The sequence below is a fragment of the Gorilla gorilla genome, chromosome 13, assembly GCF_029281585.2.
Source record: "Gorilla gorilla gorilla isolate KB3781 chromosome 13, NHGRI_mGorGor1-v2.1_pri, whole genome shotgun sequence".
NCBI lineage: Eukaryota > Metazoa > Chordata > Mammalia > Primates > Hominidae > Gorilla > Gorilla gorilla.
This window is the reverse complement of record NC_073237.2, coordinates 124,515,066-124,540,369: the sequence shown is the minus strand read 5'-3', so window position 1 is coordinate 124,540,369 and position 25,304 is coordinate 124,515,066. Positions and strand designations below refer to the sequence as shown.

General features: G+C 55.0%; 1 protein-coding gene across 3 annotated transcripts; it reads right to left on the bottom strand.

Annotated features, from left to right (window-relative positions):
- Window positions 1-1,739: 1,739 nt before the first annotated feature.
- On the bottom strand, window positions 1,740-17,606 carry LCN2 (lipocalin 2). Of its 3 annotated transcripts, XM_055351230.2 has the most exons (9): window positions 17,386-17,605; window positions 9,349-9,494; window positions 5,515-5,695; window positions 4,808-4,944; window positions 3,472-3,551; window positions 3,164-3,283; window positions 2,911-3,012; window positions 2,067-2,093; window positions 1,740-1,882 (listed from the first exon to the last, which is right to left on the bottom strand). In XM_055351230.2, coding segments are annotated over exons 2-8 (642 nt in total). In that variant the 5' UTR covers window positions 9,351-9,494; window positions 17,386-17,605; the 3' UTR covers window positions 1,740-1,882; window positions 2,067-2,073. The 3 variants fall into 3 exon arrangements, with proteins under 3 accessions (XP_055207205.1, XP_030870706.1, XP_004048725.2); XM_031014846.3 differs by lacking the exon at window positions 9,349-9,494 and having other exon boundaries at window positions 17,386-17,606; XM_004048677.5 differs by lacking the exon at window positions 17,386-17,605 and having other exon boundaries at window positions 9,349-9,505.
- Window positions 17,607-25,304: the final 7,698 nt, after the last annotated feature.

Here is a 25,304-nt window from a genome sequence, read left to right as displayed (position 1 = left end):
GCTTTCAGGCTTTAAACTGTCTTTGGCTTGGAGGTGGGGTTTCACTGGGGACTTGCCCCTATCTGCCAAGATATTTGTCTGCCTCCTCCTGCCACTTATTTATTATTATTATTATTTTTTTTTTTGAGACGGAGTCTCGCTCGCTCTGTTGCCCAGGCTGGAGTGCAGTGGCGCAGTCTCAGCTCACTGCAACCTCTGCCTCCAGGGTTCAAGTGATTCAGGCTGAGCAGCTGGGACTACAGGCACACGCTGCGACGCTCAGCAATTTTTTTTTGTATTTTTAGTAGAGACAGGGTTTCACCATGTTGGCCAGGCTGGTCTCGATATCCTGACCTGGTGATCTGCCCGCCTCGGCTTCCCAAAGTGCTGGGATTACAGGTGTGAACCACTGCGGCTGGCCATCCTGCCTCTTTCAATAGTGGCAATAGGAAACTCAAACCTATGGCGACCTGGAAGGAAACACAAAGCCCTTCTAGGCCCTAAGGGTTTGATCCTCAAAGGCTCAGCAGGCCCAGGGGGTGACAGGAAGCTGCCTTGCTTGGGCCAAGCTAGGAAACTGGATCTGCTGCCCCACTTGGAGCCCAAGGGCCAGGCGTGCTGGGTGCACTTTCCACCCCCTTGGCCAGCTAGCAGTCCCTGGGTGACTTTCTCAGCCTAGAGCCTCTCTGGGCTTGGGAACAGTCCCATCCCTCTCTCAAAGCCCGGGCTGCACCAAGCTGGCCTCTTCCGGGAGTCTGGACCAGACTTCCGAGGCTTTGGCAGCATTTGGTGGGCCTGGGTCTCAGGCCTGTCCTGCTCCTTGGGGTCCGAGGCTGGGGCGGGTTCACAGTGCCAGCATCTCTCCTTAGCCCAGCTGAGGGTGAACGAGGGTTAGGGTTAGGGTTAACCTTAACCCTAACCCTAACCCTAACCCTAACCCTAGCCGAGGGTGAACGGGGTGGTGTGTCTGTCCATGGGGTTTCCTCAGAACCCCACCCACTCTGGCCTCTGACCTTGCACAGGGAGAAGGGGCTGGGGAGGGAGTGCCTGTGCATGACGCGGACCTGGAGAGGTTGCCTCTGAGCCCAGTGGGGGACTAGGGGCTTGTCAGGCCTGACACAGGCAGCCAAGTGATGAGTGCAGGCCTGGAGCCCTCTGAGTCCTGGGGAACTGGATTCTTGGCGGCACAGCCCCTCCTCACTTCCCCCTGCTCCTGCCCCTGGCTTCAGAATGCACCCCCAAGGTGGCCTGGATGTCATCAGGTGGGGAGGTGTGGGGTAAGGGGCAGCACGCTCTGAAACGGGGTTAGCATGGACATGGCCCCTCACCCACGGGGCCCACAGTGGGCTGGCAGAGGGGCAGGGGACCATCCCCGCCGAGCCGACCCTCTGCCTGGAACAGCCTCCAGCTGTGCATGCCCCTGTCGCACTCTGATGGGGTGTGGCCCACCGTGTCTGCGATGGACTGGGCACCCTCCTAGGCAGGGGAATGTGAGAACTGCCGCTGCTCTGGGGCTGGGCGCCATGTCACAGCAGGAGGGAGGACGGTGTTACACCACGTGGGAAGGACTCAGGGCGGTCAGCCACAAAGCTGCTGGTGATGACCTGGGGCTTGTGTCTTCACTCTGCAGCCCTAACACCCAGGCTGGGTTCGCTGGGCTCCATCCTGGGGGTGCAGACCCTGAGAGTGATGCCAGTGGGAGCCCCCCCGCCCCTCCCCTTCCTCGAAGGCCCAGGGGTCAAACAGTGTAGACTCAGAGGCCTGAGGGCACATGTTTATTTAGCAGACAAGGTGGGACTCCATCAGCGGGGTGGCCTGGGGAGCAGCTGCGTGGGTGGCACTGTGGGGAGGGTCTCCCAGCTCCCTCAATGGTGTTCGGGCTGGTGCAGCAGCTGGCGGCACCCTGGACAGAGGTGGATATGAGGGTGATGGGTGGGGAAATGGGAGGCACCCGAGATGGGGACAGCAGAAGAAAGACAGCAGCAGTGCTGGGGGGCAGGGGGGAGAGCAAAGGCAGGCCCAAGACCCCCAGCCCACTGCACCCTGGCCTCCCACAAGCCCCCTCGCAGCCGCCCAGCCACACTCACTGTGCACTCAGCCGTCGATACACTGGTCTGTTAGGGAGAAAGTCCGTCAGAACAGGCAGCTGTGTGTGTGTGTGTGCATGTATGAGTGTGTGTGTGTGATCCCTGACTGCCAGGTCCTCTGCACTGCCCCTGGGCAGCCCCTGCCCCACCTGGCCCAGCTGCAGAAGATATGGGGGTTCCTTTCAGAGATGGGGCAACAGAGGGGCGGATGGCAGGGCAGGGGATGTGGGAGAAAGGCCTGGGGAGGGGCTGCCCTGAGTGAGGCCCAGCTCCCAGGCTCCTCGGGCACCCAGGTCTCCTGCCTGTTTACCAGTCCAGGCAGCCTCTCAGCCTGGGGGAGGCCAGTGGCTCTCTGAATGGCCTGGCTGGAGCCTCCTGCCCAAGCCAGGCTCCCTGGAGCCAAGGACAGCTCCCAAGTCAGTGGTGAGCAAGTCCCCAGGGGAGAGAGGACAGCCAGGACAGCAAAACCCAGGGTGACGAGGCCTGGGAGGGTCGGGGGAGATGGCCCAGAACAAGGGGGCCTGGGAGGGTGGCCAGAGGTGTCAGGCCAGTGAGACTGAGAAATGGATACTCAGGCCTGGGCCTGAAATCCTTGTCTGGGCAGACCCCAGCTAAACTGCCAGGAAAGAGCACTTGCGGCCTGGGTCCCTGGGAGTCCCATAGACCCTGGGGTGGGGCACAGTCTTCCTGGGCCCAGAGTGGCTTCCAAGGAGCTCCTGGACCATCCACTGCTCCAGTGACTGAAGCTGAGGACGGAGTCCCTCCTCTCCCTGATCCCTGGTAGGGAAGCATCCTGCCTGAACAGTCCCCATGTCCCCGTCCCCTCATCCAGACAGGCCATTACCGATTGGGACAGGGAAGACGATGTGGTTTTCAGGGAGGCCCAGAGATTTGGAGAAGCGGATGAAGTTCTCCTTTAGTTCCGAAGTCAGCTCCTTGGTTCTCCCTGTGACCAAGATGGCCAGTGAGTGGCCGGCAGACACCACATAAATATCATTGAATGAGTAGATGAGGCCTCAGATCCCTTCCTCATGGGGGACCGGCCTCTGCTAAGTGTGATCAGGAGCCAGTCCCCGAGGGGATGGGAGAGGACCCACCGTAGAGGGTGATCTTGAAGTACTCCCTGTTTTGAGAAACTTTCTTGAAGAACACCATAGCATGCTGGTTGTAGTTGGTGCTCACCACTCGGACGAGGTAACTCGTTAATCCAGGGTAACCTGCAGGCGTGGACGGTGAGGGGTCAGCCCTGCCCTGGATGGGAGGAGGGAGCTGTCCCCTCCCTCCCCAGCCCATCAACATGGGCTTCTCCCCATACAACACATCTGTGTGGAGGGGCAGGAAGGTCTGTACCCCTACCCAGCTCCCCGGAGCCCCAACTCAGTGCCCCACCTCACTCAGGACTCACTCTTAATGTTGCCCAGTGTGAACTCGCCAGGCTGGGAACCTGGAACAAAAGTCCTGATCCAGTAGTCACACTTCTTTTTCCTTGGGAGGGAGAGATGGGTGGGTGAGAGGGGAGACAACCCAGGCTTGGGCCGCCTGTGCTGGACAAGGTGGGGCCAGGGCAGCAGCAGGGTTCTGATGCTCTCAGTCCGGCCCAACCCGTGACGGCTCATCCCCCACTACCTGGAGGGGCCCTACCCCACCCAGCCGAGATGGGCCTGGGCCTTCTCCCTGAGCTGACACCAGGCTGTCCCTCCTGGCCTGCCTGGGGCCCCTGGACCCCACTCAGACCCTCCAGCACCCGATGTCCTTCTTTCCTTTGGCTGCCTCCCTGGGTGGCTTTCACCCCCACCACACACAGCAACCCTGCATTTCTCCCCTGCGCTCAGCTTGCTGCTTCCCTTCCTATACCCTCTCCCGGGGATCCACCTCGGTACTTCCAGTCTGCTCCATGCCAGCCGTTCCCCTAGCTCTCGGGTCAAACCTGACCCCATCCTTGAGTCCTCCCACTTCCCATCCCCTGGCACCCCAGGGCTGAGCTCCCCAATCTGTCTGTATTCTGCTCCTTGCTCCACAAATGCCCCAATCCCAATCCACTCAGCTGCCAGAGTCAGAAACCCACTGGGGGCGGCTGATCCCTGGCTCACTGCCCCTTCACCCTGCGCCTGTTCTCTCACACCTGTGACGGCCCCGCTTCACTTTCGCTGGTCTCCCGACCCCTCAGGCTGCACCCCACCAAGTCTCCCCACCCTGCGGCCCAAGAGCCCTGCTCTAAGCCACTCCGCAGCAGATATGCTGGGACGGGGCCTGAGGACCGTGCTAGGTGCTAGCATGGCCGCCTGCCCCTCCAGGCTGCTCAGCAGCTCTGCTCAGGGTGACTCTGCGATGGCTTGCTCCTTCCTGAAGTGGGGGCTCTCTCTGACTCCAGCCCCTGCCGGGAACACCCCACATTTCCTTTTGAAGCAGGTTGGCTCTTTTAAGGCCACCTCCCTGGAAGCCTTCCATGAAGGCACTGGGTGGGGGTTCCAGGCTGGATCCAGTGTCCCCTCCTACCGCTCCCAGGCACCCCTCCTCTCTCCGTCTGGTTTTCTAATGACTGTGCATGTCCATCCCCACCACTGTCTGTGTGTCTGCATGGAAATGTGCTATAAACGTTGCTCTAAGGAACAGAGGAAGGACAAACACAGATGAATTCCGGGCAGAACAGTGAGGTGAACGACAGGATCCCTCAGCTTTGGCCATCCCTTGCCTGTGACGTCAGTCTGACTCTCACACCCCCAGGAGATGTCGGCCCTCACCTAAACAGGACGGAGGTGACGTTGTAGCTCTTGTCTTCTTTCAGCTCATAGATGGTGGCATACATCTTTTGCGGGTCTTTGTCTTCTCTGAGAATTGCATTCCCTGCCAGGCCTACCACATACCACTTCCCCTGGAACTGCAAGGGACTGATAAGAGGCACAGCCCAGGAATGGCTCTAGGAGCCACCCCTCCAGCTCTGTCCCTGTGGCACCTCTGGGCCGCCCAGCTTGGAACCATGAGCCCTTCTAGCTGGGCAGCAGGGCCCAGGCTGGGCCTGCACTGGTGAAGGGGCAGGAGCAGGAGGCCATCAGTCTAGAAGGGAGTCCTGGGGGAAGAGGCGGTTCTGAGTCTGGCAGGGAGGAGGGTGACCTCCTCACTGGAGGAGGCATGTGGCTGGTGGGCCTTCCTGAGCCTCAGTTTCCTCATCTGTGCAGGGGGACTAAAAGTGTTCCCACCTTCCTTGGACAATGGGGGTTATGGGAGAGGGGATGTAGGGGGGAGTCTGTTCAGGCTGAGATGGGGTGGGGATGGGGGAAAGGGGCATGGTTTCCACCAGGGGACCCTGGTGGCACAGAGTGAGCTGAAACCTGGACCCTGGACTCCTAGAGTCCTGCCCAACGCTCTTCCTGAGTCTCTTCACCTCTCCTCCCCTCTGCTCCCACTCTTCCCCAGGCCCTGCCTGCAGGTGCCCCTCTTGGCCCCTTACCTGGTTGTCCTGGAAGTTCTGCTGCAGAGGGACCTTGCTCAGAGGTGGGGCTGGGATCAGGTCTGAGGTGGAGTCCTGGGCCTGGGCATGCAGAGCCCCCAACAGGGCTAGGCCCAGCCACAGGAGACCTAGGGGCATGATTTCAGGGCCGAGGAAGCAGGCGCTGTGGTGGCTGCTGGGCCTGGCAGGGGTGGAAGAGGAGGTGGCGAGTGAGAGGCTCACCTGGGTGGCCCTATTTATGGGATCTAGGGTGGGTTGATTCATTCTTTGCCAAGGCCAGGAATGTGACGCAATTGCCAGCAACTCCTGTGGAAACACTTGGCAAGATTTCTGCACCTGGTCAGGATTGGGCAAGACAGAGGGACGGGGAGAGTGAGGGACATTCCCGGAGTGCTGCACCTCTGGCAGGGACAACGACTCCCTCTGTGCCTTCCTTGTGCTGTTCCCTTCTTCTGATTGCCCTGTATGTGGGCTGGTGGCCTGTGAGCCGGAAGAGCTGTCATCTCTGACCCCCCTGCTCAGCTGGATCCCAGGGTGGGGTATGTGCCCTGTGGTCCCCTCCCCACACCCACAGAAAGGAAAGAATGAATGCCTCCTTCCAACAGATCATGTGCTGTTTCCTGGTTCTTTTAAGGGCCAGGGAAGGGTGGGGTGGCTGACAGTGGACAAGGAAAAACAAGGCGTCTGCTCTGAACTCATGGAGCCCAGAATCATGGCCCTCCCAGGAGCCCCAGTCCAGGACCTGCATGTACTCCAGGGGCCTTGAGACAGCTCCTTGCCCCTCTCCTTGCCCCAATTGCAGGAGGGGACCCCAGTGGACCCCTGAGGGACCCTTCCTCTCCTGTGAGTGCAGTGGGAAGAGACCCCACGCAGGGCACATGGGTTGAGTGCTGAGGCTACAGTCCCTGTCCTGGTGAGTTGGGCTGATGTGTGGTGGCGTGAAGGCGCCACGCTGCTGCTCTGGACACCTGTTGCTTTGGGTCACTGACAGTGCAAGGATCTGGCCTTATCCTTGAGGTCACTGAGACCATCCCCCTGACTCTAGTCACAGCCTTTTTCCATTGAACCCAGCAGCCCAGGCCAGGGGTTCTGGAACTGTCACCGAGATGGCTGGTCCCAGCCTTGTCCAGCAGGGAAGCAGTTATCTCAACGGGGGCCTGGCTGGCATCCTTGGGAGGCAGCGATGGATCGTAGGCCCTGTGCAGTGTCCGCAGAGATGGCTCACCCATGAGGGCTGAGGCCGTCCTGGATGCCTGACCTGAGGCTGGACTGAGGGTTCGCTGGTTTTAGAGCTTTCAATGGGACTAACGGGGACCTCACTGGCTTTGCCTACGTGCTGCTTGGGATCCCCAATCTGGGCTTGGGGGCAGCAGGGCCTCAGGGAAGGGGCTCTGGGAGTCCTGAGCTGGGGTTAGTCTAGAGAGGCCCCCACTGGATCCCTGCCCCCTCAGGCCCTGTCCTGCCTGCCCGATTGGATGATGAAAGGGCAGGAAGCAAAGATGAGTAAAACCGCAGGGGAACGATGTTGCACCAAAGCCTTCCCTCTCTAGAGGTAGCTAGTGGCTACTCGCTCCCTCCGAACCCCCTCTTCCCCTCATGACCCTGTTCCCAGGAGCTCCACCTCTGCTACTGTCTTTGACCTTAAAAAGTATCCTCAGCCAGGCCGGGTGCGGTGGCTCACACCTGTAATCCCAGCACTTCGGGAGGCCGAGGCGGGTGGATCACGAGGTCAGGAGTTCGAGACCAGTCTGGCCAACACGGTGAAACCCCATCTCTACTAAAAATACAAAAATTAGCAGGGCATGGTGGCAGGCGCCTGTAATCCCAGCTACTCGGGAGGCTGAGGCAGGAGAACAGCTTGAACCTGGGAGGCGGAGGTTGCAGTGAGCCGAGATCACGCCTTTGCACTTTAGCCTGGAACAGAGCGAGATTCTGTCTAAAAAAAAAGTATCCTCGGCTGGGCGCAGTGGCTCTCGCCTGTAACCCCAGCACTTTGGGAGACTGAGGCGGGTGGATAACCTGAGGTCAGGTGTTCAAGGCCAGCCTGACCAACATGGTGAAACCCTGTCTCTAGTAAAAATACAAAGATTAGTTGGGCATGGTGGCGCATGCCTGTAATCCCAGCTACTCGGGAAGCTGAGGCAGAAGAATTGCTTGAACCTGGGAGGTGGAGGTTGCAGTGAGCCAAGATTGCGCCATTGCACTCCAGCCTGGGCGACAGAGGGAGACTCCATCTCGGGGAAAAAAAAATGTATCCTCAGGGACTAGCCTGGCCAATATGGCAAAACCCCGTCTCTACTAAAAATACAAAAATTAGCCAGGTGGGGTGATGCATGCCTATGATCCCAACTACTCAGGAGGCTGAGGCAGGAGAATGGCTTGAACCCGGGAGGCGGAGGCTGCAGTGAGCCAAGATCGCACCACTGCACTCCAGCCTGGGAGACAGAGTGAGACCCTGTCTGAAAAAAGAAAAAAAAAACCACGTATCCTCGGGGAGGCTGAGGTGGGAGGATCACTTGGGCCCAGGAAGTCAAGGCTGCGGTGAGCTATGATTGTGCCACTGCACTCCAGCCTGGATGATAGAGTGACCTAAATCTAAAAAGTACCCTCTAGTCTACAGTGACTGCTTCACGTAGCTGAGACCAGCGGGTGGAGCCCCAGAGAATTTGAAGTTGGGGGTGGGGCAGTGTCATGGATCTCTGAGGACCCAGGACTCCAGGGTATGAATGTGGTGGGTGAGAAGGGCACTGGGTCCACAGTGGGAAGACACCAGAGCCAGGTGCAGAAGGGGAGATGGTCCTGCTCGGGGGTCCCCCAGGCCGGCTTGAAGCCTGGCTCCTCCGCATGCATGCAGATCTCTGCCTAGCTCCCACACAAATCAGGCGCTCCTCTGTAGAGAGAGCAGCTCTGCGCTTCTGTGAGGTCATGCATGGACAGCACCGGGCCCCAGGGTGTCCCTACACAAGGCTGAGTTTCTGATCAAACCCATGCAGGGCTCATTCCTCTCTCTGCACCAGCTCCAGGCCTGTCTCCTACCCACTAGCCTTGGCTCTCTTCAGAGTCCAGCAGGGCTGCAGGGAGGGGTTCAGCTCTACATACACCCACCACACAAGCTTCAGGACTCAGCACTAGGAAGGTTGGGTAAGGACCGTGGTGTAGACTTCCCATTCAGACTTGACCGACTCCAAGGGCTCCAGGGTCAACAGGACACTGGGGCCCCATTCCTCACCCACCCCCTTCCCACTGGGCCCCATTCATTGGGCCCTAGCCAATGAGGGTACACAAGTGTTCACGCTGCTCAGCGCTTGGGGGAGTCCCTGGACCCTGGGGCTCTTGGGACAATCTCCACGACACGTGTGGCACTGTGCATGGCATGACAGGCACCCACCTGCCTCCCCTCGGCCCCTCCTATGGTTTCCACCGTGGCCCCTGGACTGGACCTGCTTTCTCTCAAGGAGCTGCAGGTGCCTCTAGTGAGCCCTCAACGAGCCACACAGAAGCACTGGGGCCAAGCCCCTCCTGAGAGGGGCTGGGCAGGGCTCCCAAGTCCCTCCTGAGAGGGGCTGGGCTGGGCTCCCAAGTCCTGCTGTGCAGGTCGGCTTAGCAACAGCAGGAGCTTAAAGACAGGTCCCTGCCTGGGTTTTCCGTGGTCAGAGACCAGAAGTACTCCGGCTGCTCCCGACCTCCCCCCGCAGTCTCTGGCAGGCAGCTGTCCCCACTCTCCATGCCCAAGAGTGGGTGCTCCCTGGAGACTGCAGCAGCCTGTCCTCCCATGGAGAGGCCCAGGTCTCATCCATGCATGAAGGCAGCAAGATGCTTCCTGGCGCTCCTTACATCTCAGGAATCCAGTCTGACTCCCCATTCTGGTTTCCGGATCTTGTGAGTAGTGTTCAGCGTGGCCATGAATGGTTAACCCTCTGACGTGTTTGAAGGCTGGGCAGGAGGTGACTGGCTAGGCTTCTAGGAGCCGGGTACCACACCTGGAAGGAGTCTACAGTCAAGATGCACCCAGGAGGCCCAGTCACAGATGCAGGAAGTCTTGGTGTCTGCAGATTAGCCCTCCTTGGTCACGGCAGGTCCGGGCTGGGCACCCGACTCTCAAACACCCAGGAACGGGAGGGGCTATTTAGTGTGAGGAGCTTGCCCTGCCAGGGCCTTGGGCTGAGTCTCCTGTTTCCAGAAACAGTTTTCCAACCCCCATCCTCTCTCATGCCAAGGCTTGCCAAGGGGCCTTGAGGTCCTCCTGCCCCTTCTACCTGACAGGGACCCTGCCCGCCTGTGAAAATCCCCTCCCAACCCTCCCCCAAGTACACCCACTGGATTCCTCCCTCTGGTGAACCCCTGGGGTCCACCAGACAGGGGGAAGCGGGCCCTGCTGCTTGAGGTCTAGGCCCAGGGCCCTTGCTGGTTCCATCCCTTGGTGCCTGGCCCAGGCATGCTGCTTAGATGGGTGCTCTGCCTTTTACTCCAGAGCCTGGACTCCCATGCGGGCAAGAGGGCCCACAATGATCATAGGTGGCAGCGGAGTGGACATCAAGGCTCTGAGCAGGGTCTAGGGTGGACACAGGCAGCGGCAGGCAGTGGTGGATGCCAGGCTCCCATGGAGCTGGGCCGCAGTCCCTCTGTCATAGGCCTCTGTCCCACATGGTCCTGGTGCTGCTCAAGACCAATGCTCCTCCCAGCTCTGCACCCCTCCTGCCCAGACTGCAGCCCCCAGCACCCCAGGAAAGGGGCATCTCCACTGCGGCCACCCCTGCGTTACCCCACATGCTCCCGTGCTCCCTGCTCTCCAGGTCCTTGGCTGGGCCTCCGCTGGCACCATCAGAGGTGGCTGGGTGAGAGGACCGGTCTGGCTCTCCTGAAAGCTGGTTCTCCCGAGAGCCCAGGACAGTCCAGGAGCGTGCCCAGCCCAGGGGGCAGGGTAATAGGTTCCGGAAGGGTCAAATGAAACCAAATGTCCCTGAAGACATCCCTGGCTCCAGAACCACAACACACAGCCTTCTGCCTGGAGCCCCTCTGGTGCCCTGCGGGGGCTGAGGATGGAGCAGGCTGCAGCCTCTACGCCCTCCACTTCATCCCAGTGGTGGATGGACATCGCAGACCTGGCCCCCACTCCTCCTTGGCAGCACGTGTTTATTTCAGCTGAGGGGGTGGGTTCCATGGCTGAGCCTCCCTCTTTGGGGGAGGGGGACATAAACAAGGCTGTGACAGGCAGCGAGGACCAGATCTCGCTCCAAAGGGAAAGCGTGTCCACCTTCAAAAGGAGGGGACAACTTGGACCAGTGCAGAGTTGGGTGAGGGGAAGGGAGGGCAGTGCCAGCGGCAGAGCAGCAGGAGATGCCGAGAACACCCAGAGACCTTGGCCTTCACCTGGCCACTGTCCTTCTCAGCCTGATTCTCAGAGGGCCCAGGTCAGAGGTCTGAGGGGGAAGTGTGAGTTTCTGGGTACAAAGTTTGGTGGCCCAGACCTTGGGCCAGAGGGAGGACCACTCCCTGCCCCGTCCTGTGACTCTCAGAATCACCTGTCAGGAGGGGGAGCCCTCTGCGTTGCCATGACGGGCAGGCCCAAGGCTGCAGGGCACAGGTCTGGGTGCCTCTCCCTGGGCCCAGACTCCCTCAGGCCTTGGGTGGGCACTGGCCTCTCCCAGGTCACTGCAGTCCCAAGCGCCCCTCCCTGGGAGCTCAGCCTGGGTCTGCCCCAACTGAAGTGTCTCGTGGTTCTCCAGGTTCTGCCTACAATCCGAGGTCCCCCTGTCCTGGGCCACCTCCCCACACCACTGGGTCCCACCTCTTCCTGACACTCTTGGGTCCCCTGTCCTGAACTACCTCCTCCCACACTGCTGGGTTCCCTTGATTCAGGTCCCTTCCTTCCCATACCTCTGGGGCCCCTGGCTTGGCCACCTCTTCCCCACATCCGCAGGCCACACCCTTGGCTTTCTCTCAAGAGTTCGCTTTCTTAACAGTGAATTTCCTATTGTTAGCATCTTCTGCAATCTAGAGAAGCTGAGAATTTCCCAAATCATCAAATTACTACAGCAAATTACCACAAAGTTGAGCTGTTATCACACCACTGCACTCCAGCCTCAGTGACAGAGCGAGACCCTATCTCAAACAAACAAACAAACAAACAAACAACATGCAAAAGGAATGAGAACATTCTTGCCCTTCAGGAAAGGAAAAACATCTGGGCCACACCACCACCAACAACAACAAAAAATAGCTTATGTGTCATTTGCCTTTGAGTAATATACATACGTCATTCATTCACCTTAAAAATCAGGCATTAGGTACTGTAACAAATGTGCACCAAGAAAAGAACAGGCATTAGGATGTTAACCATTATAAAATTAAAAAAAAAAAAAGAATAAGATCCTTAATCATTTGCAAATACTTTTTTTTTTTTTTTTTTTTGAGACGGAGTCTCGCTGTTAGCTAGGCTGCAATGGCGCGATCTTGCCTCACTGCAATCTCCGCTTCCTTGTTCAAGCGATTCTCCCACCTCAGCCTCCCGAGTAGCTGGGACTACAGGTGTGTGCCACCATGCTTGGCTAATTTTTGTATTTTTACTAGAGATGCACTTTCACCATGTTGGCCAGGCTGGTCTCGAACTCCTGGCCTCAAGTGATCTGCCCACCTCAGCCTCCCAAACAAAGTGCTGGGATTACAGGTATGAGCCACCACGCCCAGCCTTTGAAACCTTTTTCTACATAAAGTTACATTTACATTATTCATTTACACGGATATATTTTGGGGGCCATTTTCCAGCCAGCATAGTCTCCTTGACCCCATAGACCCCTTCTCCCCACACCCCAGATTCCTCTTGTCCTGGGCCACCTGCACTACAGACCTCTTCACAAAGGGACTTGGACTCTTCTCAGGAGGGGACCCGGGTCGTGGGCAGCCCCGCCTGTGTAGACAGCTGCAGCTGGGCTGCTCAGAGAGCCCCCAGCCCAGGGCTGAAGAGCTTCAGGGCTCAGCTGTGTCCCAGGCAGGTGCTGGGGCTGGGGGGTGGGAGCCTGGCCCTTCTCCCCCCCACTGTCTCCTTCTCTTCTTTTTTTTTTTTTTTGAGACTGAGTCTAGCTGTGTCGCCCAGGCTGGAGTGCAATGGCGTGATCTCAGCTCACTGCAACTTCCGCCCAGATTCAAGCAATTCTCGTGCCTCAGCCTTCCTGAGTAGCTGGGATTACAGGTGCATTCCACCACGCCCGGCTAATTTTTGTGTTTTTGGAAGAGCTGGGCATTGTACCATGTTGGCCAGGCTGGTCTCCAACTCCTGACCTCGAGTGATCCTCCTTCCTCCACCTCCCAAAGTGCTGGGATTATAGGCATGAGCCACCGTGCCCAGCCTGTCTCCTCCTCTTCCTGCCTCCCCCCACCCTGCCTCATCCCCTTCCTGTGTAGCTCAGGGTACATACAGGCACCGAAGTGCACATCCAACGTGTCCCCCCCTACTAAATGTGCTGTGAGCATTACAAGCCACCCAGAGGGCCTTGCCTCCTATGCAAAGGCCTCAAAGGTCCTTCCTTCCTGACCTGAGTCTCTCTCCTTCTAACTAATTATCCTCACTAGGAGCAGGCACTAGGAGAGAGCCGCTTCTCTGCCTCCTGCCCGAAGAGGGCCATTTCAGAGAACCACAGTAGAGGAGGAGCTGACTGCCAGCCTTGGAGCTTGTGGACTGGGGTCCAACTATTGCCAAGAAAAGTCTAAAGGCAAGGGATGGGCTGGATCTGCTCTTGCTGGTCAGTGGAGAGGAGGCTGCCCAAGGTCTACCACTCCCAAGGGCAGGCAGGGGTGTCTGGTCTTCCTGTGGCCCGAGCGAACCTTGGGGAAGATCCATTCAAAAGCAATCCTGGCTGAACAGGAGTCTGGAAACTTTGAAGACCTCTTTCTACCAGACAACAGGATCCAGTAAGAAACAGACTCTGAGGCCGGGCATGGTGGCTCATGCTTGTAATCCCAACACTTTGGGAGGCTGAGGCACACGGATCACCTGAGGTCAGAAGTTCCAAGACCAGCATGGCCAACATGGTGAAACCCCATCTCTACTAAAAATACAAAAATTGGCGGGGTGTCATGGTGTGCACCTGTAATCCTAGCTACTCAGGAGGCTGAGGCAAGAGAATCACTTGAACTCGGGAGGCGGACATTGCCGTGAGCCAAGATCGTGCCACTGCACTCCAGCCTGGGTGACACAGCAAGACCCTGTCTCAAAAAATCATAAAATAAAATATGTTTAAAAAGAAGGAAAGAAAGAAAACAATCAGGAGAAGAAATCAAGAAGAGAGAAAGATCTTCCTATTTTATGGGACTATCGAAGCCAAAAGTTGACTCTTGGAAAAGACTAATCGAATAGAAATTTGGAAAAATTTCTCATGACAAAAAGATATAAGACACAAATAAACAACCGTAGAAATAAAAAAGGAGGCCGGACGCCATGGCTGACTCCTATAATCCCAGCACTTTGGGAGGCCGAGGTGGGTGGATCACAAGGTCAGGAGATCGAGACCATCCTGGCTAACACGGTGAAACCCCGTCTCTACTAAAAATACAAAAAATCAGCTGGGCGTGGTCGCGGGCGCCTGTAGTCCCAGCTACTGGGGAGGCTGAGGCAGAAGAATGGCGTGAACCCGGGAGGCGGGGCTTGCAGTAAGCTGAGATCGCGACACTGCACTCCAGCCTGGGCGACAGGGCCAGACTCCATCTCAAAAAAAAAAAAAAAAAGAAATAAAAAGGGAGCAGAACTATAGAGTTCTAGAGCTATTAAAAAGATAACGAAAGAATGCAATAAATAAGGAAATGGGAAATTTCCCAGAAAACTATAACTTACAAAAGAGATTCAAGAAGAAAAAAAACATCTGACTTCTGGCAGCCCCAGCCCTGGGGCTACCCGATCTGACAAAGACTTTTCCATTGTGTGCGTCAGAGAGAGAAAAGATGGCAGCTGGACTTTTAACCCAAACTGTGGGGCCCTGGCTGAGGCCGGTGGCCTAAGTCTCTAAACAACTAGACAGGGTTTCTAAAGGATGGCCCCCCTGTTTGAGGGCCTTGGCAGAACTTCCCTGCTAGTACAAGAAGTAAATAAGCTGACTCTTGGGCAAAACCTGAACATAAAGGCCTCCCATGCTGTGGTGACTGAGAGCCAGCCCCTCTTCCCCCTCTGGCTCTTAGGATCCGCGGTGGACTCACAGCCTGTTTACCATATTGTGAGTAATATCATCTCCCCCTCTGGAGATTATGAACTGTATTGGGAGTAATATCATCCTCTTCCTCCCTGAATTTTAAGAACAGTATGACAGGGGTGTTTCTACTCCCTGCGATATCGCGTGTCATATCCTCCTCTCCCACGTTGCAATTAGAAACAATATGAGTGGGGGCGTGTCCACCTTCTGTCATATTGAGAGTCATATCATCTTCTTCCCTCCAGGATCGTGGGAACAATATCCCTGGGGGGTTTCCACTTTCTGCGATATATGTAGTCATATCACCCCCTCCGCCTTGGAATATTATTAAGGACCATCTCACATGGGGGTGTATACTGCCTGCCATATTGGGAGTAATATCAACCTCTCGGCCTCTGAATATTAGGAAGAATATCACAGGGTGGGTGTACACATCGTGCTCTATTATGGGGAGTCATATCTGTTTATTATGGGGAATAAGAGCATCCTCTCCCTTTCAGGATATCAATGACAATTTCACAGGCTGGATGAACAGCCTGCGATGCTGGAATTATTATCACCCTCTCCTCCTCTTCCCCCCCTGGCCCTTAGGACCCCCATCGCAGGGTGGGGAGGCACCCACCGTGACGCAGGGACTGAGAGCCAGCCCCTCTTACCGACTGGCTCTTAGGACTCCCATCGCAGGGGGGGAGGCACCCCCCGGGAGGCAGGGATTGAGAGGCAGCCCCTCTTCCCCCACTGGCTCTTAGGACCCCCATCGCAGGCGGGGGAGGCAACCCCCGTGAGTTGGGGACTGGAAGCCAGCCCCTCTTCCCCCGCTGGCTCTATGGAACCCCATAGCCGGGGGGTGAGGCATCCCCCACGAGGCGGGGACTGAGAGCCAGCCCCTCTTCCCCGCCGGCTTTTCGGACCCCAATCGTGGCGGTGGGAGGCACCCCCCATGAGGCGGGGACTGAGAGCCAGCCCCTCTTCCCCCCTTGGCTCTTAGGACCCCCATCGCAGTGGGGGGAGGCACCAGCCGCGAGGCGTGGACTGAGAGCCATCCCCTCTTCCGCCCCTGACTCTAAGGACCTCCATCGCAGGGGCCGGAGGCGCACCTCGCGAGGCAGGTACCGAGAGCCAGCGCCTCTTCCCCCCCTGGCTTTTGGGACCCCCATCGCAGGGGGGGAGACAACCCCTGGAGGTGGGGACTGAGAGCCAACCCCTCTTCCTGCCCTGGCTCTTGGGACACCCATCCCGGAGGGGAGGAGACAGTCCCCGCGAGGGGGAGACTGACAGCCAGCCCCTCTTACCCCCCCTGGCTCTTAGGATCCCTATCGCAGTGGGGGGAGGCACCTGCCACGAGGCGGGTACTGACAGCCAATCCCTCTTCCCCCCGGGCTCTTAGGACCCTCATCGCGGAGAGGGAGGCTCCCCCCGCGAGGCGGGGACTGAGAGCCAGCCCCTCTTCCCCCCTGCCCCTTAGAACCCCCATAGCAAGGGGGGGACGCACCCCCGACGAGGCGGGGACTCAGAGCCAACCCCTCATCTCCCACTGGATCTTAGGACCTCCATCGCAAGGGGAGGAGGCATTCACGCAAGGCGGGGACTGACAGCCAGCCCCTCTTCCCCCCGTGGTTCTTAGGACCCCCATCGCAGGGGGGAGAGGCACCCCCCGCGAGGCGGGCACTGAGAGCCAGCCCCTCTTCCCCCCCGGCTCTTGGGACCCCCATCACACTGGGGGGAGGCATGCCCAGCGAGGCGGGGACTGAGAGCCAGCCGCTCTTGCCCCTCTGGCTCTTAGGACCCCTATCGAAGGGGGAGGAGGCACCCCCCGCGAGGCGGGAGTCAGAGCCAGCCCCTCTTCTCCTCCTGGCTCTTACGACCCTCATCCCAGGTGGGGGAGGCACCCCCACTGGTCGGGGACAGAGATCCAGCACCTCTTCCCCCCCTGGCTCTTAGTACCCCCATCGCAGGTTGGGGAGGCACCTCCCGCGAAGCGGGGACTGAGAGCCAGCCCCTCTTCCCCCCTGGCTCTTAGTACCCCCATCGCGGGGTGGGGAGGCACCTCCCGCCAGGCGGGGACTGAGAGGCAGCCCCTCTTCCCCCATGGCTCTTGGGACCCCCATCACAGGGAAGGGAGACACCCCCGCGAGGCGGGGTCTGAGAGCCAGCCCTTCTTTAACCCCTGGCTCTTGGGACCCCCATCGCAGTGGGGAAGGCACCCCCGCGAGACGGCGACTGAGAGCCAGCCACTCTTCCCCTCCAGGCTCTTTGGACCCCCATCGCAGGGGGGGGAGGCACCCCCCGTGATGCGGGAACTGAGAGCCAGCCCCTTTTCCCCCCGTGGCTCTTCCGACCCCCATCGCAGTGGGGGAGGCACCCCAAGCCAGGCGGGGACTGTGAGCCAGCCCCTCTTCTCACCCTGGCTCTTAGGACCCGCATCGCAGGCGGGGGGGAATCACCCCCCGCGAGTCGGGGACTGACAGCCAGCCCCTCTTCCCCCCCTGGCTCTTAGGACCCCCATCGCCGGTGGGGGGAGGCACCCCCAGCGAGGCGAGGACTGAGAACCAGCCCCTCTTCCCCCCCTGGCTCTAGGGACCCCCATCGCAGTGGGGGAGGCACCCCCCGCGAGGCGGGGACTGAGAGCCAGCCCCTCTTTCCCCCCTGGCTTAGGACCCCCATCTCGGATCCTAAGATCCTTAGGACCCACCTGGAGGACTGTGGGTATTAGGTGTCCAAGAAGAGAGCTCAGATCTACCGAGGGCAGGTACCTTACTTGGGATTTACTATCCGACAGGGTTCAGAATGCAGCCTGGGATCCGAAAGAGAGCAGGTCATTTGCAATCCACCGGAGCCTAAGGGCAGAAGGCAGGTGAGAGAATTCTTAGGAGCTGTGGGGTTTTGTAGAGTGTGGATCCCAAACTTTGCAGTATTAGCCAAGCGTTTGTATGAGGTCACAAAGGGGGCGGGGACCGGGAAACTTTTGAATGAGGATCCCAACAACAGCAAGTCTTACAAGAGTTAAAGGAAAAACTTCTGGCAGCCCCAGCCCTGGGGCTACCTGATGATGTCACAAAGCCTTTTCAATTGTATGCGTCAGAGAGAGAAAAGATGGCAGCTGGACTTTTAACCCAAACTGCGGGGCCCTGGCTGAGGCCGGTGGTCTACTTCTCTAAACTACTAGACAGGGTTTCTAAAGGATGGCCCCCCTGTTTGAGGGCCTTGGCAGCAACTGCCCTGCTAGTACAAGAAGCAAATAAGCTGACTCTTGGGCAAAACCTGTACATAAAGGACCCCCATGCTGTGGTGACTGAGAGCCAGCCCCTCTTCCCCCTCTGGCTCTTAGGATCCGCGGTGGACTCACAGCCTGTTTACCATATTGTGAGTAATATCATCTCTCCCTCTGGAGATTATGAACTGTTTCACAGACGGGTGTACACCCGTCTGTATTGGGAGTAATATCATCCTCTTCCTCCCTGAATATTAAGAACAGTATGACAGGGGTGTTTCTACTCCCTGCGATATCGCGTGTCATATCCTCCTCTCCCACGTTGCAATTAGAAACAATATGAGTGGGGGCGTGTCCACCTTCTGTCATATTGAAAGTCATATCATCTTCTTCCCTCCAGCATCGTGGGAACAATATCCCTGGGGGGTTTCCACTTTCTGCCATATATGTAGTCATATCACCCCCTCCGCCTTGGAATATTATTAAGGACCATCTCACAAGGGGGTGTATACTTCCTGTGATATAGGGAGTAATATCAACCTCTCGGCCTCTGAATATTAGGAAGAATATCACAGGGTGGGTTTACACCTCGTGCTCTATTATGGGGAGTCATATCTGTCTATTATGGGGAGTAATATCATCCTCTCCCTTTCAGGATATTAATAACAATTTCACAGGCTGGGTGAACACAGCCTGTGATGCTGGAATTATTATCATCCTCTCCCCCTCTTCCCCCCTGGCTTTTGGTACCCCATAGCAGTGGGGGGAGGCACCCCCCGCGAGGCAGGGACTGAGAGCCAGCCCTTCTTCCCCCCCTGGCACTTGGGACCCCCGTCGCAGGGGGGGAGGCACCCCCATGAGGCGGTGCCTGAGAGCCAGCCCCTCTTCCCCCACTGGCTCTTAAGACCCCCATCGCAGGGGGGGCAGTCACCTCCCGCTAGGCGGGGACTGAGAGCCAGCCCCTCTTCTCCCCCTGGCTCTTGGGACCCCCATCGCAGGCGGGGGAGTCACCCCCCGAGAGGCGGGGACTGAGAGCAAGCCACTCTTCCCCCCCCGTCTCTTGGGACCCCCATCGCAGTGGGGGGAGGCATATTATCATTTTATGCAGGAGAGGCATATTATCAAGGAGGGACCATGGCAGCCCCTGGAAGATTCTTTCCAATGCCCCATGGCTGGTGGTCTCGCTCTCCTGAGGGGTGGGAATGGAGGTTTTTCTGCTGCTCCCCTGGCTGTTATCCCTCTGCCCTCTGGGCTGTGCTTGTAAGATCTGGACGGCTTCCCTGGCATCAGAGTTCCCTAGGGACAGGATGCTGACAGGTGCACTGAGCTTGGGCAGGGCCGTGTTGCACCAGGAGGCTCTGAGCTGTCCAGAGTGTCCACAGCAGCTGTGGCTGAAGTTGGAGGTGGACTGGCAGAAAGTGACTTTTGGCACCTGAAGGGTCAGCCTCAGCGGTTTGGGGAAGGTTTCTCAACATCTTATACTCTCCATTTCAGCATCTATCACACAGGGGCTCCCAGGGAAGGGTGGCAGGGCCAGCAGTGGTAGCCTCTGGCCCCACCTGGACCTACAGAGTCAGAAATCTGCATTTAAGCCAACAGCCCAGGGCATTGTGATGCACACTAAAGCTCGGGAACCACTTACCTAGAACTGCTTCTCTTATTGTCATCCCTTTCTCTACAGTTAATCCTTGGGTGCATATTTATTGATGTCCACCATGAGAGCGGCTCTGTGCTGGGCTGCAGGGAGACATAGGCAAGAGACAAAGTCCCTGTCCTCACAGCCCCACAGTGTTTGGGAGAGCAGGGAACACATGGGCTGTCCCTGTGTGGAAAGGGCTGTGAATGGGGAGCAGTGGTACCGGTGGTGCAGAGAAACAGGAGAGGCCCATTTCTGAGCCTCTACCACACACTAGCATCCTGAGAGGGGTGTGTAGCCAGTCGCTCCTTCAACTTCCTACCAGCTCTGCATAAGGGGCCCTGTGGTCCTGTCCCACAGCTCACCATTTTGATGCAGGGACCATGCAGCAGTCTCTGGATGAGGGAAGGTCTGAGCAGAGCTTTGGAGCGTGATGAGAAGTGACCCAGAAGATCCAGGGCAGGGTAGAGGGAAGGGCTGTAAGAGGTAGGGCTGGGACCACTGGTGCTTTGTTGAGTCACTGCCCAGTCATGAGAAGCAGCCACCTCGTCATGTTGTGTGAAGAAGAAATGAACTCTGATTGTGTTCAGCCACTGTCAGTTAGGCATGATTTAGTGGAAAAGTGAGCTCAGCCTGGTGGATTACAATACATATGGAACACTTATGAGGATCGATGTGTCCAAGACCACACCTCAGAGCCGTAAGAACCCAAACATGTCTGGTTGGACAGCTGCCTGGGTAATGGGCAGGGAGCTGGAAAGAAGGCATACCTGGGAGGTGGGCCCTCGGCTTAGCGTCGCACATGCTGAGCTGGTTAGGTTAAAGTCCTGTCCACAGAGAAGCAGCGAGCAGTGGTCTGGGTCTGGGATGCAGAAGACAGGTCTGGGAAGAACACCCAGGGGTGGGACTTGCTGGTATGTGGATGGTGACGTTGTCCAGGAGAAGAGGGTTTAGATACAAGCCTCCATGCACACCAGCACTTCATGGAAGGGCAGAGGAGAGCACCCACAAAAACAGCTCAGTGAGAGGAGCTGGAGAATACCTCATCAGAACACAGGCAAAAGAGCTCTTCCAGAAGCCTGTAGTCAACAGTACCAAATGCTGCCTGGGCAGGATGAGTGAGGAGCTTCAAAAGGGCCCTTGGTCTACATGAAGGGATATCCTAGTGGGAGTAGTCATTATTTACTTTTTACTTTTTTTTTTTTTTTTTTTTGCTGTGGGCATAGCCAGAGATGAGGCCTTTATGGTGTGCAAGTGGCTGCGGCCTGTTGGCATGCTACAATATCATGACATCTCTGAGGAGACAGCCTTGAATAATTAAACACGGATAGCAGAGCTGTGAAGACTATGAGCAAGGAGATAAAGGCCTGGGCTCAAGCTGAAATCCTCTACTTACCAGCTAGGTCACCTGGGGAAATTGCTTAAGCATTTTATGCCTCAGTTTTCTCGTCTGTAAAATGGGATGATAATAGGACTGATTGCACAGGTTACTGAAAGATTAACTGAGCTAATATGCATCTAGTGTGCAGAGCAGTGTCTGCATGCAGTAAGTGGGCAAAGATGTTGGCGATCACCCTTTTATCTGGTAGAACTTCAGTGAGTTTGGGAGATGACATTGCTCAGTAAGACTCTATTGTTCCACAGTCTCCTTGTTAAGAATCACCAGGGGCACTTGCTAGAGACATGGATTTCTGGGTTCTAGCCCAGATGTTCTGCCTGGATTCACAGGGAGATGATCCTGGGACTCTGGCTCCAGCAAGTCCCCAGGGATTCTCAGGCTTGGAGAAGGAGAGCAATTCTGCTGGAATGGAATGGGGCACATGTTATAAAAAAGAGCTGTGCACAGGGCCCTAGAGGCCAGATGGAGGTTGGGAGGCCTCACCAGAGGAAAGGCAGTATTGATGTGATTTAGTGAAAGGGAAAGGCTGTGCAGGAGTGATGTCAGCAGGACAGTGGCCTAGGGTGCTGTAGACCCTTGCTCCTCTGTGGAAGCACCAGGCGAGGGGCAATGCATGGCTCCAGGTCGTCTTGTGGAAACTCCAGGAACTGGTTAAGGATCTGCAGCAATCACGCCAACTCTCAATGAGGACAAAACCACACTCAAAGCAGCAGGAAATGTTGTGGCATTTGGCTCACCTCTGCCCCACCTCCTTCCCAGCACAGTCAGGAGGAGGCACCCTACTCCTGGTACCTCCCTTGGGACACAAGGGAAAGACCGAAACATGTTTACAGGGTTCTGGCTTGTCTGCGGGCTGCCTGTGGAACTGGTTTCTCTCCCACGCATCTTGGAGTGTTGATGGGAAGGGCAGCCTGCTTGGGATATCAGGATGGAGACCCTGGGGGCAATACTGACTGCTGCCATATGTCAGAGCTGCAGGGGGTACCAGGACAAGGATCAGGGGGAGAAATAAAGCAGAAAGTCAAAGGCTTTCAACAGATGCAAAAATGAAGGAGAAATTCAAACATTCCCAGATATACAGCATATAAAAATGTATGCCCACCATTGAGCACCTAAATATATAAAGTGAATGTTAGCAACCCTGAAGGGAAAAATTGACAGGAGTACAACAGCAGTAGGGAACTTCAGTACCCCACTCTCAATAATGGACTGATTGTCCAGACAGAAAATCAAGAGGAAACACTGGGCTTGAACTATACTTTCCACTAAATGGACCTAACAGTCATATACAGAACATAGCATCCAACAGCAGCAGATGGGACATTCTTCTCAAGGGCTCACAGGGAATGTTTTCCAGGACAGATCACATGTTAGGCCATAAAACTAGTCTTAACAAATTCAAGAAGATTGATATCACATCAAGGATCTTTTCCAGCCACAATGTTATGAAACTAGAAATCAATCAAAGGAGGAAACTGAAAAATTCACAAAAGTGGAAATGAAGCAAGAAGCTCCTGAATAATCAGTGGGTCAAAGAAGAAATCAAAAGGGAATTCAAAAAAATATCTGGAAACAAGTAAAAATGGAAATATCACACATCAAAGTTTATGGGATGCAGTGAAACCATTTCTAAGAGGAAAGTTTATATTGATAAATGTCTACATTAAGAATAAAGAAAGGTCAGAAATAAACAACTTGACTTTACCTCCAAAGAAACTAGAAAAAGAACAAACTAGGTCCAAGGTTAGCGGAAGAAAGACAAAAACAAAGATCAGAGCAGAAATAAATGGAATAAAGACTAGAAAATAATACAAAAGATTAAAGAAACTGAGAGTTGGGTTTTTGAAAAGATAAACAAAATTGAAACACCTTTAGCTAGACTAACTATGATAGAAGTCTCAAATAAATAAAATCAGAAATGAAAGAGGGGACATTACAACTGATACCACATAAATGCAAAGTATGATAAGTGAAAATTATAAACAATGATATGCCAATGAATTGAATAACATAGAAGAAATGGATAAATTTCTAGAAACATACAACCTACCAAGACTGAATTATGAAGAAATACAAAATTGGAACAGACCAATAAGAAGATTAAATCAGTAATCAAAAGGAGATTGGAGTAGTAATCAAAAATCTCCCAAGAAAGAAAAGCCTAGGACCTAATGGTTTTACTGGTGAATTCTACCAAATATTTAAAGAAAATATAATACTAATCCTTCTCAAACTTTTCCAAGACACTGAAGAGGAAGGACCACTTTAAAACTCATTCTATGAGGCCAGAATTACCCTGATACCCATGCCAGACAAAGACACTACAACAAAAGAAAACTACAGACTGATGTCCCTAATGAATATTGATGTGAAAATCCTCAACAAAATACTAGCAAACAATTCAACAGCACATTAAAAGGATCATAGACCATGACCAGGTAGGATTTGTTCCTGGAATGCAAGGATAGTTTCTATGGCACTCCTTTTGGAAAATGGTATGGTAGTTCCTCAACAATTAAAAATAAAATTAGCATGTGATCCAGCAGTTTCACTCCTGGATGAGAATTCCATGAGAGAATTGAAAGCAGGGCGTTGAGAAGAGATATTTGTACACCTAAGTTCACAGCAGCATTTTTTTTTTTTTACAATAAATAGCCAAAGGGCTATTTCCACCAGTTAGGTGGTGGAAATGGGGAGTTAGTGTGTAATGGGGACAGAGTTTCAGTTTAACAACATAAAAAGAATTCTGGAGATGGAAGGTAGTTATGGTTGCACAACAATGTGAATGTACTGAGGCCAATGAACTCTATATTGAGAATGGGTAAGATGATGAATTTAGTGTTATGTATATTTTACCACAATTTTACAAAGTTACCCAAGTGCCCACTGATAAATGAATGAACAAAAGGTGGCATATACATTTTACGAAATATTATTCAGCTTTAGAAAGGAAGGAAATTCTGACATGCTACAACGTAGGTGAACCTTAAAGGTATTCTGTTAAGTGAAATACGCCAGTCACAAAAGGACGAATAGCTTTTTGTGATTCCACTTACATAAGATCTCTTCAGTAGTCAAATTCACAGAAACAGAGCTCAGGATGGTGGTTGCTAGGGGCTGGGGAAAAGGGAAATGGGGAGTTAGTGTGTAAAGGGGACAGAGTTTCAGTTTTACAAGATAAAAAGGGTTCTGGAGATGGAAAGTAGTTATGGTTGTACCACAACGCGAGTGTGCTTATGCCACTGACCTCTATATTGAGAATAAATAAAATGGTAAATTTCATGTTATGTGTATTTTACCACAATTTTTAAAAAGTGAAGAGCCTTGAAAATGGTGAGAATTTATTCAAAAGGCAATGGAGGGGTCTCCAGACATAAGGGAGAGTGTGACATGGCAGTAGGGGATTTGAAATGGCAATTCTGCGTGTGTAGAAAACATGACTTGGAGGAAGAAACCCGTGGGAGCAGGGAGCCCAGTCAGGAGTTAGCCTAGAGGTCAGTGCTTCTCAAACATTCAGATGCACCAGGATGGCTGGGGAGCTTGTTAGACGCAGGTATAGGTGTCCCAGGGACTTGCATTCAGTGGTTCTAGGGAGGACCTGGGAATGCACGATTCTGACAAGCTCCCAGGCGATGCTGATGCTGCTGGTCTAGGCACCCCAGTTTGGGAACTATTGGGCTACAGAAAGGAAGGGGGTTATCAAGAGGTGCTGGAAGCAAATAGGGCAGCCAGCCCAGGGGCAGAAGGGTCATGCCCCTGACTATTCCCGGGGACCTGGACATCTGGCCTGGTCTGTTTATACTAGTGAGCTTCAAGGTTGACAAAAAGCCATATGAGGTGGATTTACTTACTACCCACTCACCAGAGCGACATCAATCCATAAACAACCCCAAATGATCCATTTCCTGGACACCCCAGGTTCAGCAAAACTTCCACCACCTGGCCTCTCTGAGAGGCTTCCTTATGCTTTATTAACCTCTTTTGTGGGCCTGGTGGGAGCAACTCTGACCTCAGGGATTGCTTTCTCGTCTATCATGTGACCTGGCATGATAGCAGTCTGCACCCTATGTGCTTCATGCCTTTGATGCTTTTGAGAGCTGAATGTAAGCGGCTGCCTTTAAAAACCCAGAGTTAATAATTCTCCAAGGCAGAAGCCAGGATTTGCACCCTGGGGAGGCCTGACTTCAGATTGGATGATTCCACAAAGCGTGCCGGGAAGCCTGTGCGACATCTGGTCCCTGGCAGGGTTTCCGGGAGATATAGGCGACTGCTGCTTCCTCCTTTCCCATCCTGGAGAAATGTTACGATTCCAATGACCTCTGCAGCTGCTGAGAAGATAGCAGACCATGCTCTGGGGTCTTCCAA